Source organism: Simochromis diagramma, unplaced genomic scaffold, assembly GCF_900408965.1.
Source record: "Simochromis diagramma unplaced genomic scaffold, fSimDia1.1 OVJJ01000705.1, whole genome shotgun sequence".
NCBI classification, from domain to species: domain Eukaryota; kingdom Metazoa; phylum Chordata; class Actinopteri; order Cichliformes; family Cichlidae; genus Simochromis; species Simochromis diagramma.
This window is the reverse complement of record NW_024387448.1, coordinates 331,800-350,116: the sequence shown is the minus strand read 5'-3', so window position 1 is coordinate 350,116 and position 18,317 is coordinate 331,800. Positions and strand designations below refer to the sequence as shown.

The 18,317-nt window shown below is 38.3% G+C and overlaps 1 protein-coding gene across 3 annotated transcripts in view; it reads left to right on the top strand.

Moving 5' to 3' along the window:
* Positions 1–18,317, top strand: part of ptpn11b (protein tyrosine phosphatase non-receptor type 11b) — a 35,099-nt gene that overhangs the window by 6,693 nt on the left and 10,089 nt on the right. The window contains exons 1-6 of one of the 3 annotated variants that reach the window (XM_040013666.1): positions 1,027–1,050; positions 6,388–6,510; positions 13,036–13,230; positions 15,404–15,596; positions 15,820–15,939; positions 16,112–16,225. In XM_040013666.1, coding sequence (XP_039869600.1) covers positions 1,043–1,050; positions 6,388–6,510; positions 13,036–13,230; positions 15,404–15,596; positions 15,820–15,939; positions 16,112–16,225 — 753 coding nt within the window. In that variant the 5' untranslated portion in view covers positions 1,027–1,042. Of the gene's footprint in view, positions 1–1,026; positions 1,051–6,387; positions 6,511–13,035; positions 13,231–15,403; positions 15,597–15,819; positions 15,940–16,111; positions 16,226–18,317 lie in introns of those variants that run through there. The other 2 variants (XM_040013664.1, XM_040013665.1) reach the window with 2 other exon arrangements.

The window sequence follows — 18,317 nt, the reverse complement described above, 5'->3', positions numbered from 1 at the left end:
CTCTGACTGCATATCCCACATACACTGTGAACAGAGCAAAGTATGAATTTGTCTTTGGGATGATATTTACAAACTCCCAAAACAGCTTATGTGGTTACAGGTGCTTTGTTTTATTAGTCACTCTTTAGGTGGTTATTTGTTTAACCCCAAGTAGTTTGCATTCATAATAGTATTTGCAGATACTAGACTGATAATAATTAAAGTAGATTCAGTCAGATTATACAGGTCCTTTCAGATTGTTGTACAATCTAAAATTCACTGTAAGGTAGTTAAGAGTTGAACTGCAGCTTTTGTTCTCTGCATTTATTTTCTAACTCATGTGTAAAGCTTCCTGACCCACCCATGTGAAATTAATAGGCTAATGGCATACTGCTGAATTGGCTGGATTGAGGGCTTTAGCTTGGCGATGACTAACTATGATCTGGTGTAACTACGGCATGTTTAATCTCCAGGCACAGGCAACACAGCTGTTGTATTTAGCTTCAGACAAGATGGTGAGGACCCCGTAGCCAGAGAAGGCTCTATTAGCTTTAGGATCAGAGTGAACTCTAGCGTGAGACCCTCTGACCTCTGAGGGTACAACTGGGGCACAGAAAGTGAGACTGAAGGGAGAACGGCAGACGGTGGTTTACCAGTCAGCTAGTGCCTGTCACGTTCATCTAAGGTGGCAAAGGAGGGAAGAGGGGGTGGGGACGTGGAGCTGCTGATAGCACTGACGGGTGCTGGTATCAGGCCCGCTCACGCTCATCCAAATCCCAGATTAAAGCCCCCCTCCCCCTTGTCTACTCTTCCTCTTGCACATTATCTCTCTCTCACTCTCTCTCTCTCACACACTCTTACAAAGCACCCCCTCCACTTCTGTCGTCTCTGTCTCACTCAGTCTAACCCAGTAACACTTTTAACACTTTTTTACACCCTTCCCGCTTTCGTCTCTATATCTCCTTCTCTCCCTCCCACCCTCCCTTGTGTAACAGTGCCCAGTGCTGGATTACTAAGCTCTGAGGCTGCTGAAAGCAAGGGGCTGTGGCAAGCTTCGACCACAATGGTGAGGTAGGGCAGAAATGATCCCATTCAGCTTGTCTTGTATTATTTATTTTTTGTTTTCAATAGGAATGTCCCTAACCCTGCTTTAGCACATCCTCTTCCTTTTAATAATGCCTTTATATCTATAGTTTTTATTAATTAAATGCATTGAAGAAAGAATTTAAGTATAACATGGAAACTTGAAAGCATGTGGAGACCTGGCAGTTAATAACTTTTTTTTTTTTAATGTGTGCATACAAATGCAATATTGCCTTGACATAACTGATGCAATGTGTCAATGTGAAGTTAAGAGGTTAGAAGTACACTCTAGTTGTTACAAATGTTGTTGAATTGTTTGTGTCTTGGGTTTTTGTATTGTTTTTGGGTTTTTTTGTATTAGCACAGAGGGGGAGGTGCACTCTTGCCTCTGTAAACCTGGCACAGTGAACAGTCTGCTGTAATTGCTTCTGTTGTCAGCGATATTTGGTCCAGCCCATTTCTATTGTTGTGATAACTTGTGGAGTTGCAGACATGCTCTGATGGATTAGAAATGGATTAATGACATAAGGTATTTGTGTCCCACTGATTTTATTTTCAGTATAAATCTGCATAGGATTAAAAACAATACCACAAATCTGTCCACCACCCATGACCTGTTATTGGCTCCTTGTTCTAGTAACCTAAAGGCACTGGCCGGCTCTGCTTGTAACTATTCCCATCCCTAAATAAGTAACATGATATGATACAAAAATGTTTGGTTAAATGCTCTTGCAAATAATTTACTCTCATGGCAAAAGGAAAATTACCAGCGCACTCAAAAACCACAGGCTTTTTAAATTTTTTTTTTAAAGGAATCTAATTTGTAACAAAATAATGAAAGCTTGAATTACAGATGAAAAATGTACTCCTGCACTTTCTGAAGTTATTATTAAAAATATTTAGCTGTCAAGTGAGTCACACTTGCATTTACTTTACTTTACATTACCTTACATTACATTTGACGGCCTCCAGCTCCAGCAACTTGGACTCCAGCTGGCCACTGTCGTTCTTGTTCTGCTCTAGTCTCTGTAGCAATATATAAACCAATTCTCAGCCTGCTGCAGTTGCTGGTTAGCATTGCTCTCTAAGCGGATCTCCAGGGAAGTATAAAGGCTGTTGTCACCAGCTGTAGTTCGGTATGGTGAAGCTGGAGACTAACAGTAGGATGAGAGACTCACTAGAGGGGCAGCTGAATATTCAAAACAAGAGTGGGGGTGGGGGGAATTATCCATTGTATTCTTAGATGGCCAAAGAAATAAAAATAATAAAATCCTAAAATAAGTCACCATACATACTTGCACAGCCTTCCCAAGTAATATTTGTGTGAAAAATACTATATGTGTAGTGAGGTCCCCTGACGCGTTCTCAAAGATGCTGGGAAGAGTCGATCAATCTCAAGACTGGGTGCTGTCTTAACCTTAGCTGTCTTTCCTGCGTGTAACATTTAATCCATATAAATGGGTCATTGCTTTGATTCTGAAAGTATGTTTACTATAGTTGCCTAAATAATTCACAGAGAACTGTATATAGTTAGTTTTTATATTGTTATTTATATATTTAAAGTTTTAAAAAGTTTAAAAAAGAATCTATTGGACTAATTTCAACCATAACAGTTCAGTGCTGTGTTTTATCATTGGTACCAAAAACATTAAAGAACTTGGTTAATTAGGCCGTCTTTTTGAGGTTTTGTTCTAACAACTTTTTGTTGAATTGAACAGTACATGACAAACATGTATGGAGGAAGGCAAAAATGAAAATTAACCTTAAACAATTCTTCAATAGGCTCTTTTAGCCTGAAAGTTTGATCATATTTAAAAGGGAATATCGTTATTGTGTTGCCCGTAACAGTTTTCCTGTTTATAATATATTTATTTATTTTTTTGCTATCTGGAGACAACATACTCGGCCAGATGAATGTGCTACGTTAAGTATTTCAGATATTACTTTTATCAGTCTCCCACTGCCCTTGAGTCATTTCCTGTCTGTCCATGTTTAATATCCCCAATAGGCTTGCAGAGATATTTAATGCTACAAGGAATGCCTTGTCCAGTTCACCCTCTACTCTTGTACGTATTTATGACAAATCCTCATGTAAACATTTCCAAGTTAGTTGTAAAGTCTCCCCTATGATCTGTCTGCTAGCATGAAAGTGTTGTAGTGCTGCTTTGCCCCCTGGTAAAGTTAAAGAGGGAGGCCAGGTTTAGTCTGGGTCAGATGTCTGTCAGATGGCTGGTGTGGTCTGTTAGCTGCAAGTGGTCAGGTTCAGGTCTTGGCTGAGGGTCTCATTTTCACTGGACATGAGTCTCTGTTCACATGAATTCATGAATTTTAGGTTTTTATGTCATACTGGTCTGTTTACATTGAAGACCCCGCCCAGCACACACAAGAATAACAACAACAACAAGGTTGTTAGTTTCTGTCATTTATCACGCCCTTACATTTGGCATCATTACCCCTGCACCTGTATTGTCTGCTTCTCACCCCACCTGTCTCTCCCACACTCTTCTCATGTTTCTCCACTGTCAAAGCAGGTCAGGCTACTCTGTGGTGTAGATGCTGTCAGTTTCACTTCGTGACTTAAATAAAAATCAATATCTAAGACTGTGTATAAAAGGAATTTCATCCTTTTAAAATGTATTAAATTTGATACTTTTTTTTCTCCTCAAGTTAGTAAAGCTTAAAGCCCCAAGAGCAGGCTTACCTATCCTCGTTACCGTGGTTTCAAGTTATTAAGGAAATTAATAGAAAGCACTGTGTCGCATAACTCGAGCTGAGATTCAGACCCTGCAATAGCAGTGACCACAAAAGTATTCTCATGTGTATTTGCCGCTCTCAGGTGACACAAGATCTGCTGAGCTGACACATGAGTTTTATTTTTATCCTACTGTCATGAGTTTGTGTCATACAGTGTACAAAAACGGCAATGCCTAAATGCTCGCCCACTGTTAAAGCTTTCAGATATTATCTTCTCAGGAATAATGCAGTTAAATGATTGTCCAATCCATATTCTCTGTGTGCAGTGGGAGTGAAGAGCACTTGGTTTTCAAAGTATTAACATACAACCTTTGGTGTCGTGCCCGGAAGTCTTGGTTATACTGTTGCCAAGTGCTAGATCATGTGCACAATAATGGTAATTTATTCATGTGTATAAATCTGTTTCACTTTATTGTAAGTAACGAGGTCTCTGTTTTGACACTTGTTTCTCTTGGAGGACTTGACTCCTGAATGTCTCCTTTGACAATATAGCACTGAAAGATTGTCTGCTGGGACTTGAACTACAGTGCAGAGATTAATATATATATTGACAAAGACGTGTGATAGATATCACCATTTTTTTCAATAATTTTCAAAATCTTGGCTACCTGAAGTCATGTGACACTTTTGTGAAATGCCTTTTTTTATTTTGGGATTCCTACTCATTTTGGAAAGTTTTTTTTTTTTTTTTTAAATATCTAATCCAGATGAGATTGTACCTGTGTGCCAGTTTTCGTTGCTCAACCTCTGATCATGTATTAGTAGTTTGTGGGCCGAGAAATGAATTTCATGTATTATAGGAAGAGAATGACGTTGTTATCAGTGAAGTTTGGAGAGCTTTTACGCTCTTGCCAAATGTGTTGACATTTCTGAAAACGGCACGGTTTTTGGAGCCTGTTTATAAAAGCGATTATGTCACTGAACCACTGCAATTTTTTGTGTCACCCATGATGGACCACAAAGTACTGTTTATTTATTCTATTTCATGTCAGTTTTGTCAGCACTCTGTACTTTGATGCAATAATGCAGTCCTGGGTGGCTAGTGGTGCGTTGGATTAGCCAGCAATGGCACACAGTAGTTGGGGAGGTTTAACCCAATGATCCCTGCTTAAACATGGGCTCTAAATCCACACAGCTGACATACAGCCATTCACTGGGACATTACGGCACTACCTTCTCACTGCCTCTTTAATACTAATGACACACAAGGAGTTGTATTTTTCATTTGTTTATAAAGTCTGCTTTCCTTAACAAAAAGGTTTGGTGCATCGATCACAACTTTCACAGCTATTAGATGAAGCGTTATTGAAATGCACAACTGCAAAAGGCTGCAAATGCATTTCTAACAACCGACATATTAATCACTAAGAAAAAGGCAAACTGTCTACAAGTGGAGAATATTCAGTACGATATCAGAATAAGAAATGTTTGATAGACAAAACCTACAAAGGAAATCACACCTCTAGAAATAAACTGAATTATTTCATACCTTTCTTGGATGTGTTCCATGAACAGATGAGAGTTGAAGTTATGCTACACATTAACACTTAAATCTCATCTTAAATGCAAAGCATGATGGAGGAAGCATCATGCTTTGAGGATACTTCAGGGCCTTGTAATCAGCAACAGAACTAGTAATTAAACCGTAAAAGATTTTTTTTTTTTTTTTTTTTTTTTTTTTTTCCCCAAGTACACATTGGTTATAAAAGAAGAAAATGTTTGGACTCTTAAGCTTGAACATAACCCAGTTCACATGTTGTGACATAAGCTGAAGAAACATGTTTAATCAAAAATATTCCAGAAATGGTTTCAAAAGCAACAACAGGAAACATCTGATGGTGGTGGTGGTGGTTGTTATTAGTGGGGGTTTTATGAGTCACTAAATTCAAGAGTTTACTTTTTTCCAGTGTGCTCACTGACTGATTACACAGTGAGTTCAAGAAGCATGAAATGTATATTTGTGTTCAGCCAAACTATTTCCATATTGCCACCTAAGTGAAGCCCACACTACATGTTGTATTCCTGTTAGAAATCAATTCTGCAATCATGGTGAACCCAAAGTGTTCATGATCATTTTTCTTCTAACTGTACCTGAGAAATGGTCGGGATAAATATTTGCCTGTCATGTTTGGCAAGAGAGGAAGTAACATGCAATTATTAGCTTTGGCTTTGCAGAACTGTAAACTTTGGTGTCCTTCCTTTTCAAACCAGAACAGGACATACAGTTTGTATGTATTCATTGACTCATCAAGGAAGAACGTGTACTTTTTAAATAAGGCACACTGTATGCTAGTCCACCAGTGTCATGATAGCAGAAAGCAATCATATAAAACATAGCTGAATTAATCAATAGAGTTTTTGTACAGTGTTGTATAAACTGTTGTAGGCAAAAGCCAGTTTTACAGTACGTCCATTATGACCACTCTATATAATAGGTCTGTACACCAATGGAGGTAAAGCATTGCAAGTCCATCAACGTTTTTGATGTAAAATACTCGAATATGTATGGAAATTATATATGCACTGATTAGTCTTTTGTTTTTTGCCATTTCTTTGTGCACAAATATTTAGGTGGTTTCACCCCAACATTACCGGAATCGAGGCAGAGCAGCTCCTGTTGACCCGGGGAGTCCACGGCAGTTTTCTGGCCCGCCCAAGCAAGAGCAACCCGGGGGATTTTACCCTCTCTGTCAGGTAAACGCATCTGTGCTCCCCACTTAACCTCAGTGTTCTCAACAGTACCAAGTTAAATCCTCAAATGCATGGGTCTCCTGTCATATGGACAAGCTACTTGGTTGATTAGAGAGGCAAGTGATTATCTATGGAAAACACTGATTATGGTGTTTGACAGGGGCTAGTGAGGAAATGCAGAGTGATTTTAAAGGCAATCTAGCCATGTCTAAAAATAACTAAGCCTGTGTGACCACATGATCAAAAATTACACAAACAAACCTCAGGAGTGCAAAGGTAAGGTGCTCAGTTCAGCGAGAATTGTTCTGGTCAGTTTTCAGCCTGAGAATAAGACGTAACACTGCACTGGTCTGAAAAATGTAGGACGTTAAATTCTCAGGAGAGACGAGGCTTTTCTGAGAAGAGTCTCAGAAACTGGTGTCTCAGCAAGTGACTCCACATTTCGCCTGTGGGTAGAGAAATTGTATCAAACGAGAGTTGTTTTGCGCAAGTGTTTCTAAGAACATGTTGGATAACACTTTCCATGGTGTGATTTTTGTCAATTTTGACACTACACAACCAGAAAATCTTAATTTTGGACAGCAGGCTTAAATTAAAGTGAGTTAGACAAGCACAGAAAAGTGTTCACTCAAACTTGTCACTCACGCCTTATTTCTCTTAATCTCTTTAAGAACCACTGTGTGTGTGGTGTGGAGTTTCTGGTAAATAAACTGTGCACTACATGCTGTGGTGATTACGGAGAGCAGGAAACAAACTGAGACAGAAGAAGAGAGAGTTTGAAGAGTGGCTCTTCCTTGGCAACGGAAGCTTTTAAGAGATGGATCAGTCGGCCAAGCTCTTGGAAGAAAGCCCAGACGCATTTGTTACTGTGACTGTAGCTGGCATAGTGACATTAGGCAAGGGAGAGTGTGTGAGCGAGTAAGAGGGAGAATGATATGTAGAAAAACAGATGAAAGGGAAACGGGGTAGTTAGACAGGCAGTGGCTTTTAAAAGATGTTAAAGAGTGAGGGGCCTATTAAGGCTTTGACCTTCGCTGCCTGTGGTTTTTGTTTGCGGTGAGGTTGTAGTAAATGTCACACACAGGAAGGTCGGTGGAGTAAGTTGTAGCCGCAGCTTGTGATCTTGACAGACTTAAACACAGATGTATGCACGAAGAGGTCAAGTGGCCAAGCTGCAGAGCCTCACCACCTGCTACGGAAGGTAGGTCACTTTGAACTAAGGGCAAGGAAGAGTCTGTGTAACTTCACAATAAAAACACTTTATTTAAAAAAAATAAAAAAAATTTAAAAAAAAGCTGCTTGTTTGCCACCTACTGATCTCACTATACTATATGTTGAATGCAATACACAAAACAAAGTATGAAATTGAGTGAATTGTTTCACTTGAAGTTCATCTAAAACATAAAAACATTTTTAAGTAATGCAGAAAATATTAGAAATGGGAATAAAGGTTTATTTTGTGTTTTATTACAAAAATATGACTGTGCAAGCTTGTGCTAATTTTTAGATGAATCGCACAAAAACCCCCAGAGAGAACCAAATGTAGCTGCCTGGAAAGGCCATAATGACTCATGTCTGATTATCGTAATAGTCAGTCTTGACATCTATAACTATATGAATATTGAGGTCCATCCCTCCCTCCCTGCTTATCTTTCCCTCCGAACATAATCTCCTCGTTTCTCCCATCTACTCTGTTCCACGAGGTGAACATAAGAAGGAGGGGGTCGGACATAGCCGCTTCTCTGAAGTCTAAAACGCTAATAAGAGCTCTTTGAGGGTTTTGAAAATGTAATCAGCTCAGAGTTTCAGAAAATTCAAAGATGGGGAAAGTTTGCGATGGAAAAAGTTTGGCCTTAATTTATGTACGAGGCAAACTTTATAAGGAGAAAAGTCTGGTCAAGTTTTCTCCATCATTTTTCATGCTCTTTATAGCCTCTAAAGAACTCAAGGAGAAATTTTAAGGGCAATCTTAAGAGAGAATTTTTGCAGGGCAGATTACCACAGAGAGCGACTGGATTTTCTTCAAGCCTCTGTGTTATGTAATTCTAGCCTGGGTTTACTCAGATGTGTTTCCACTGCATCCATGCTATTTATAGTCAAGTTCAAGTAGCATTTCACCATTTATTGTTGTGGATACCAATCTGTGAATTTTAACTGCATTTGCAGAAGAAAAATATTCACACTATATTTAGTCAGCATGGGGAAAACGATCTTTTCAGCAGGTCTCTGTACTAATGTTCTTTCTCACTTCATGAGATTGCCTGGTTTAACACCCTCCATTAATAGTGGAGACTTAAAAGTTTGAAAAAGACATGCAGGTCAGCACAGAGAGTGACGCGACAGCCGAGACTGCTGTCGGAGCCGTTTTTAGCATTTCCATATACAATACCATAAGGATGCTGTCTACTCATGAATTATTGATGCTTACTTCCTCAGCTCGTGTTTAGACTTCACCTTCCTAATTGCAGTGGAAGTACAGCTATTGTTTAGTCCAGCGATAGCTGTTATGAACTGCCAGTAGTAGAAATAATTGTTGTCCATATGCTCAAATATTAGCAGTTGTCTTTGAGCTTGGATATCTTTTCCTGCTTATGAAAATGTAGGCTGACAGGCAGGTTTCTCAGTTGTTACAAGTCACTCTGCTATGGTGGGTTTTGTTTTGTTTTTTTTCTCTGTTGGGACAGTCTCGAGATGTAGAAGATGCTTAAATACTGAAATTCTTTTTGGGACATTTGTTTTTGTCTTTTTTTTTTTTTCTTTTTCTTTTAGAAGTCAGGTTAATAGGGTGTAGTTGTACTGGAAAACACATGAGGAACTGAAGTAGAGGCCAAAACTGTATCAACTTCAGGTTGATAAGTGTACTTTAAAAGAGATTTCTCAGAAGTGTCAGGATCTATTAGTGCAAAAATATTGCTTGGAATAGCTTTAGGGCAAACAAGCAATAATTTATGTCCTAGGCTTTGCAGATGGATAAGTATGTGGTTTTTAAGTAGTCCATTTCTCAGTTGTCTGTGTTTTGTGGACTTCATCTTGTCAGTGTATTAGTTTAGAAAAACTGATTTATATATTATTTATATTAAAAAACAAACAACAAAAAAAACAACCCTTCACTTTTATGCAGTGGTGTGGCTAGAATATGGAGACTAATACTGCACATGTGCAGTATTGTGATCTGGTAGCAGCTCTGGTTGTTAATAAGCTGCAGTTTAACAATGTGGTGATCAGATGTAGAGGAAGTGCAAATCATGTGTCTTTGTGCTTTCACTTGGTTCCCTCCATGTAAACTGGCACATAGCATAATCAAGGGCACTGTCATGTTGCATGCTCTCTGTGTTTTCAGCAAAAGGGGATTCTGGTGCAGCTTAAATGCAATTTTAATCAAGCTTTAAATCAAACTTACTAAATTTTACTGTGACTCACTGTGTGTGTGTGTGTGTGTGTGTGTGTGTGTGTGTGTGTGTGTGTGTGTGTGTGTGTGTGTGTATGCTGAGTCAGTGAGTTAAAGATTGTAAAGGTTATGTATTTTGTCATCTGACTAAAAGCTAAATATTCTGTATTTTTGTGATAATTTGGTAAATTGGTCAGTAATGTTTGCTGCTCGGGAGCTTGGATCATGCATAGCGTTGTGTTTTTGTTGTTGTTACAAATGTTTTTAATCCTTCTTTCCTAGTTTAGTTTTCACTCTGAGCTTAAAAAACAAAACAAATAAACAAAATGAGTTGTGTTACTGCCCATTTTATATTTGATGTTAGGTTATTAGGTCAGTGGAAAAAAAAAAACAGCAAAAATCACTCATTGAAATTGAGGTGCATTAGTGTACTCCCATGTATGCTATCCCCTCTTTGCATTTTTACATTGCTCTCCTCACCTTCCGTCCGAGACACGAGAAAGCAGGAGCAGAGCATTTAACACGATGAGAAATCGATGCTTCTGATCTGTTCTTTTTAACTGACGTTGCTTTGAGTCATGTGACATGACTACTTCAACCTTCCATTGTTTTGTTGCAACTTGCTGCTGGGTTTCATGATCTGTCACATAAGCTTAACAGTGTTGATGATACATTTACTTTGTTAAATTTGAAATGCAACACACTGTGAGACTCTGCTGGCAACGAATCTTTTACCATTTTTACCATAACGCTGAAACGTACAGGCATTAAAATCGCAGTGGATCATTTTAAATGACTAATACAGCCTTTACTGAGCAATCCTTTTCTATTTAGAGTCCATCTGTCACACCTCTTGTATACATCACCTGTGATGTATCAAATGGATTGTTCAGTAAGATGCATTTCCAGGTCACAGGTAGGACATGTTGTTGGACACACTGATTTAGCATTTAAATTGGATAATAAACATTTAGTTGGTTTAATTCTCCTTGACTTTTCATTTTGATTTTCCTGCATGCTTGTTTTTGTTTTTAAATATTTTTAAAATAAATAATCATTTCATTTCTTTACATGTAAATGAACCTGATAAAATGAAGATTAAAAACAGTTTTCAGTTGTTGGAGTGGATCGTATGTGTTCAGCAGCAGTAGGAGACTGTCTTTAGAGTAGCTGTGCATGATGCGTTGAGGATATGGGCACCAGCTTGCTAGCTTTGCATGTAACTGCTGTCTTCTACTGCTGGATCGTTAACCATCCGATGTGTTTTGGAAGTTTTAATCAAATTTCTTATTTGTTCTTCTGCAACAGGATGCGACCTGACATAATTTGCACATTTGCTGATGTACCTAATAATTCATGCTGTATTTGTCAGGTGCTCAGAGTTACTACTTAATGGCAATAAATGTTATGGTTGTGAATGCCAGCAACTGTAATTATGCATGTACTCCTGTCAGAATGGTGACAGTGATCCAGAAACAAAACAAATTCTGTCCTGATCACTGAAATGACCAAAGCATTTATGACTTTTATGGATTTCTTAAACAATGTCAGATTTTGAGAGAAGAGAATGAAAATGTGTTAGGATGTGTTTGCCTCATTACAGAGTTAATGGTGTTAAACTCTTAGAGAACAGGAGGCTTTGGCCGGAGAGTTGAGGAGGGGCCTGTAACGCAGCTATAGACCTGTGGCATCCTGCCAACAGCCACTAATAGAGCCATGAAGCAATTACCAGGACACACTGAGAGAGGGGAGTGGAGGGAAGGATAGATTATGGGACAGATAAATACAAGAATGGAGGATAGGATTAATGATATGTTGAGTGGGAGGATGGAAAGAAAGAAAAAAGGAATGTAAAATTCATTAGCACAACAAAAAAGTGATGGAGGGAAATGGGCTTTGTGCTATTTGATATGACCATTAACTGATAATCATTTTGAAAGAGAGAAGAGACTGTTGCATCTCGACCTGCAGATTAGATAGATGGTCTGTACTGCCTGACTAACTCCCCTGTGGTCCCTAAATCTGGTGGGGCGGTGTGTGTGTGTGTGTGTGTGTGTGTGTGTGTGTGTGTGTGTGTGTGTGTTGTCCTACTTAATGTTTACAAAATGTTTTGTTTCTCTCTTGGGAAAAACTGTTGGACTGAATCACTGCTATGTAAATCTGCTTTACCATTTGCCATCTACAAAGTACATTTATCAGCTGAGGTTTTTTTTTTTTTAAATTTTTTTTTTTTTTTTTTTTAATTTCTTCTTCACTTGCTTTCAGGAAGATGTATTATAGATCAGTACAGCATATGTGTCTGTGTGAGTCGGTGTGCATTCACATTCATATGTACCTATTCAAACCAGCCAGAGGACTTTGAATATGCAAAGTGGTACCAAATGTTTTGTGGCTTATCAGTCTTTAAACTTGCCAGCTGCATGCGTTTCGTTCCTGCAATCACAGTACAGCCGTCCTCCAAATGGATATGAAAACTAGAGGATTTAACTAAAAAAAAAAAAGATCATGCTTGCTGAGAAGATAAGTCAAAAATGTTTGATTTGAGATTAAATGCATCAGTTATTTGCAGTTTTGTGGTGTTCCTAGTCTTAATTATCTTGACATAGCTTATCAAAACTGCTTATTGAATTGTATATTTGTCATTTAAAAGCTTTTGTTATATAAAACAATGTGTTTAAGTTTGAAAAAGCCCCAGTTTGGTAAGTGATACAATTGGTAGATAAGTGCAGGAAAATAAAGGAGACAGGTGAAATGATTGCACTCTTCAGATCTTAAAATAGGAACGGCTTACTTGATAAGCTGGACGATTTATAATTTATATGCATTAATGCTTGGGGGAGGGTTTTTTTTTCTTTTCTTTTTTTCTTTTTTTTCTTCTTCTTCTTTCTTTCTTCCCCCATCCTCCTCTGACCGTCCTTTTCCCGATGAGCATATACTCTGTATTTGTGTAGGTGGCTGTTTATGTGTTTGGTGCCTACATGTCTGCAGGGGAACCAGTGAAAGGGAAAATTCCACAGAGAAAAAAATACTACTTTGGAGTGAGTCTACTGCTGTTTACAGTCATGATAAATAAATGATAATTGACTGAATTTCCTCTTTTTCTTTTCTTTTTTTTTTTTTTTTTTTTTTTCTCCCGTCAGGCGTAAGGATGAGGTGACCCACATTAAGATCCAGAACACTGGTGACTACTATGACCTGTATGGAGGCGAGAAGTTCGCCACACTGGCCGAGCTGGTGCAGTATTACACTGAACAACAGGACCTTCTGCGCGAGAGGAATGGTGACGTCATTGAGCTTAAATATCCGCTCAACTGCAAGGACCCCACATCTGAGAGGTGCCAGTGCCAAAAAAGAATGAAATAGCCCTTTATTGTCATTGTACATGTAGAATGCCCACACATGCAGATAAATAATATTTGTACAGAGCTAACACTGTGAGAGAAGAGAGAGAAACTTCTGAGGTCAGCCTGATTACTTTTTATTAAGACTTATAACTATATTCCTGGCCACAAATGGTTAACTCTTACTGTTATTGCTTCAGGGTGTTACACTACTGCATCTCATCCTGTCAGGAGAAGCAGTTAAACCACCTGAGAACCACCAGTGCAGTGGTAGAGGTCTATGTCAGTCTGTAGGGGGGGAAAAAAACACTGTGGGCAAAACAATCTTTTAGAGTCAGGAGCATTGTTATATTATTTGTTAAGTATTATGTTTTTGAGATCTACTTTTCAGTGTAAGATTTACAAGTTGGATAAGAAAGCTGGCAGTGTGGTACAGTGAATGAGTACCACACTGTGAATGAGTAGAAATAAAAAGATTAAATATTTAGCTTGATAAGATGTTAAAAGATTAGTATATTGTAAATATATGAAATGTAGTCGTAACTAAATTCAGATATTATGGCTTCAAAACAACCCCTTTCATTCATTGCTACAAGGATGTGTTTTTCATTAACTGCTAATATATGTGGCAATAAATTATTGCAAAGCAAAAACAGAGTCTCAAACAGGGTACTAAATATATTTTTTAAAACAAACAAAAAAAACAACATGGCAAATATCAGGTGACATTAAGTGACTCGTTATAATGATGTCAATTATAATTTGGGCTCAAATCGGCCATTAACTCATTATGTACACAAAAGTGTATAAACATGTTTACACATGCAATACGTCGAGCTAATGCACTACTCTGCACACACCCCAACATTATGCAATTGCACTTCACAGTCACATGTTTAAATGTTACAAATCTTTGAACAAACTAAGTGGGCGATACTGCTGTTTGTTTTTTTGTTTTTTGTTGATACTCACCAGATATACACATCCTTCAGAGCGTGTACACAGGTTGGATGCAGCTTTGCACTTCGTCACACCTACACACCTCCTTTGAAACAGGAGACCTCTGGATCTGGTGTATTAATGCTAGGAATCCATGCATGCACTCACACACTTACGGGAAGCTTTTTAGAAAGCTAGGTGGTCATATTTCTGTAATAATTTGCACAAAAATGATAATCTAATACAGTTTTGTGCTGAGCGGGGCTATTTACTCTCCTTTTTCAGCACATCTGCACATTGCAATATGTATATCTAGTTTCTTTTTTAGGTTTTAGAACGACTTGTGATGTATGGTTTTGGTTTATGTGGTTTTTTTCCATTCTACATGCATCTCTTGTCAGAGCTTCCGGCGTGTTCTCGCTCACCACAGGGAAAAAAAATGCAGACATGCAAGTTTTTCATCTTAACATCAGTAAGTGAGTGAGGTGGCAGTCATATAAGAGACACTCTCACTCCTGAGTAGGAGTCTACGCTCACTATACATGTATAGACATGCATTATGTTAAAGCCTCAAAGGTACAATATGGAACTTTTCCTTTGAAACAGGAAGCGTATTACTAGTCCTCCCACTCAGTTGGTCAAGTTTTTGGGTTTTTTTTTTTTTTTTTTTCTTTTTTTTTTTTTTTTTTCTTTCCTTGACTTGTTCTGCCTTACAACAACATTCATCCAAAGACTGCTTTTACCGTCTCTATACTAATTGGAGAAAATGATGGTAAACAAAGCCTGACGAATGTTTCAAACCCCCCAAAACTCAAAAATATTAATATGCATTGTGTTCTTGAAAAGGTCTTAACATCCTCAACTTTGTATTTGTGTGATGTCCACACAATTAATTTCAGATATTCACCGAAAATATCCAAAATGGGCAGAATTTAGGCGCAGTAGTTAAACATAAAGATAAATTAATAATAGTAATAGCAAAAGGAGAGTAATTAGTTTTGTTTGAATTAAATGAAAACATGTGAATGGTAGTTATAAATGCAGTAATAATGGTCTAGTACCATGAAAACCTGGCAGTCAAACACATGGTCAGGATTTCTGGTTCTCGGGGTGTTCTAGGGTTTACTTTTGAGAAAGCGTCATATTTCACATAACGCCATCTTTTAAGTTTTCAGTCTGCCACTAATCATTGTTTCCAGACTCATCAAGTTCTCCCACTCTTCTCCAGGTGGTACCACGGGCACCTCTCAGGTCGAGACGCAGAAAAACTGCTCACGGAAAAAGGCAAAGCCGGCAGCTTTCTGGTACGGGAGAGCCAGAGTAAACCGGGAGACTTTGTCCTCTCTGTTCTCACTAATGAGGAGAAACATGACAATGTGGATCGCAAGACCAAGGTCACCCATGTGATGATACACTACCAGGTCAGATATTTAATTCCAGGCCCGCTAAGATGTACTGAATCTTGTAAGGAGGATGTTGGGTAATGTTTATGTGGCTTCAGATTGGTGGCTTACAATGGCTACTCATCCTAGTTTAACCTGGGCAGTTTGTATTTTTAAGTAGGTCATGATTTATTTATTTATTTTTTCAAAGAACTCCTCGGGCCAGCTGTGAAGTTGTTGAATTATCGACTTTTGTCTTCAGCAGGACGGCAAGTACGACGTGGGTGGTGGTGAGAGGTTTGACACCCTGGCTGACCTGGTGGAGCACTATAAAAAGAACCCCATGGTGGAAAAAAGTGGCATTGTAGTACACCTCAAACAGGTATGGGAGCATTTGAACAAATGAAAGCATCCAGGCTTTAAAGGCATTAGTTGGGTTCAAATTTTAAGGTTAATGTGAAAATGCTTCTTGTGTCAAAATAGCTTTCTTTTTTTCTTCTGGTCTGTTAACTGATCAAATCTTTAATCATCTTGTCCCAACCCGGCAATGACAGCCTTTTAATGCCACAAGGATAAATGCTGCCAACATTGAAAACCGGGTACGAGAGCTCAACAAAGTAGCAGACAATTCTGAGAAACCCAAACAAGGATTCTGGGAAGAATTCGAGGTCTGTACCATTTAAACTTTCACTACCAGAGTCACTCATTCAATTTATATCCTCTATCCTATTAAAATCAATTTAATAACCTGATGAGCTGAGTCATATAGGCTTGACATAACTGGGGGAACTGATTCATGTTATCGTATTGAGTGCCATCTGTAGCCTGTGAGTCCAGCTTTTAACCACTGCAGTATGTTTTAAGAAAGAAGCCTCATTTTTTTTATTCATATTTCATATATGTGACATGTTACACATACTATATAAAATACATAAAAAATGGTACCCATTTGGCTGCTTGTTGTTGATTTTCATCTGTCATTTATTTGTGCAGACTTACAGCTGTGGGTCTTATTTTTCCTTAGTTATTCATTTCTTTGTCTGTCATGGGAAGTCTAAATGTATTTCAGCTGTCTTAAACTTTGAGTAATGAAACTGGCTGAAGCTTAGCTTATCTTGTGGCATGCATTCATGTTCTTGTTATGTCGTTTTCATGCAACTGACAATTCAATAATGTGAACCATTTCTATCACGTCGGGGTGCAGTAGCTAGTTATCTCATATTTATAAGCCCAGTGCTCGTGTAGGTTTGTCTCGTTATTGGTCAACTGCTTGTGGTGAGACTCGGCTTCCCAGTGAATTAAATAGGTTTTTGGTGTGTAGGTTATTTGGATCAGGAAATTAGGAAAACAATGCAAGAATAATAACTAGTCTATCTGGATTTGTATTCATGGTAGGGCTGCCACAAACGATTATTTTGATAGTCGACTAGTCACCGATTATTTTTGCGATTAGTCGACTAATCATTTCAAACATCCATTGAACGTAAAACGTACAGCTTATTGCACCAGCATGCATCTGCTCTTATATAACTATCATTAGCTTACAGCTTTAAGTGTTTAAGGTATGTGCTAACTAAAAATAAAGACAAGATGATAGTTTATTAAATTTTAATGAAATTTGCAGATTGTTTCGGTGGAGTTTAATAAACTCAGCCGTCTGCTCCTTGCCATCTAAAATATAACAGGACACCAGAGTATATTCTCGAGCATCTCACACTTCTGATAATCAGTTGTCTGCTTGACGTTTATTCAGCTGTGTAAAAACTATAACTTTATTTCTCAGCCAAACCGATTTACTCAGGAACAAATAAAATACTGAAAAAAGCCAAACAATAACATGTTTAAGTTTTCTAAGTGACTTATATATCATGTTTAACCTCCTAAGACCCGAACTCTTCCACTGCATGCATTTTTAATTTCTCTTTGATATTTGGGCATATTGGGGCCCGATAAATGTATACACAAAGAAAAACCGGATTTTATTTATTTATTTATTTATTTATTTTAACCTTATTTTGGTTTTTATGAAAAATCAGAGCCACATATAAAGGTATTCGTTTAAAATTTTGATAGAACAGTAGTAGTATAATGTCCTCGTAAATGGATATCAGGCCGTTGAAGAGCAAAAATGAGTATTTTGGTCTAAATAACTCAAAATGTGATGTCCATATATATATATATGGACGCCAGGTCCTAGGAGGTTAACCTGAGTAGCGAAAGACGGCGGTGGGTTTGAAAACGATTTGCCGGGAGTCCGGTGCTCTCACGGGCTCTAGTGAGCCTTGCCCCCGGCTAGCTATCGAGCTGGTGGGTAACAGACGTCTCCGAAAACGTCGGAGCGCTTTTGAAAATATGTGGTGTCTTGATAAAATGAGCAGATATTTGAGGTTTACACAGCTACATTCTCGCCTGAAAATGTGTAAAACGTTTATTTTGTGACCCAGAAAGAATAATAAGAGTAACATTAAAACTAACTACCTGCCGCCATTGTTGGAAACTGAGCAGGGCCGCGCTATGAATTCTGGGACACAGCTTCTTCTTCTTCAGGGTTTAACGGCAGCTGGCATCCTTGTACATGCAGTGCTGCCCTCTTCTGTTTCAGTCCGTTATTACACTCTTAAATCCTGCTACCTATTCCTGCGTCTTTGGGAATCTTACAAAGCTTCAAACGACGCGTCGACTATTAAATTAATCGTCGACGATTTTGATAGTCGACGTAATCGTGACTAGTCGACTAATCGTGGCAGCCCTAATTCATGG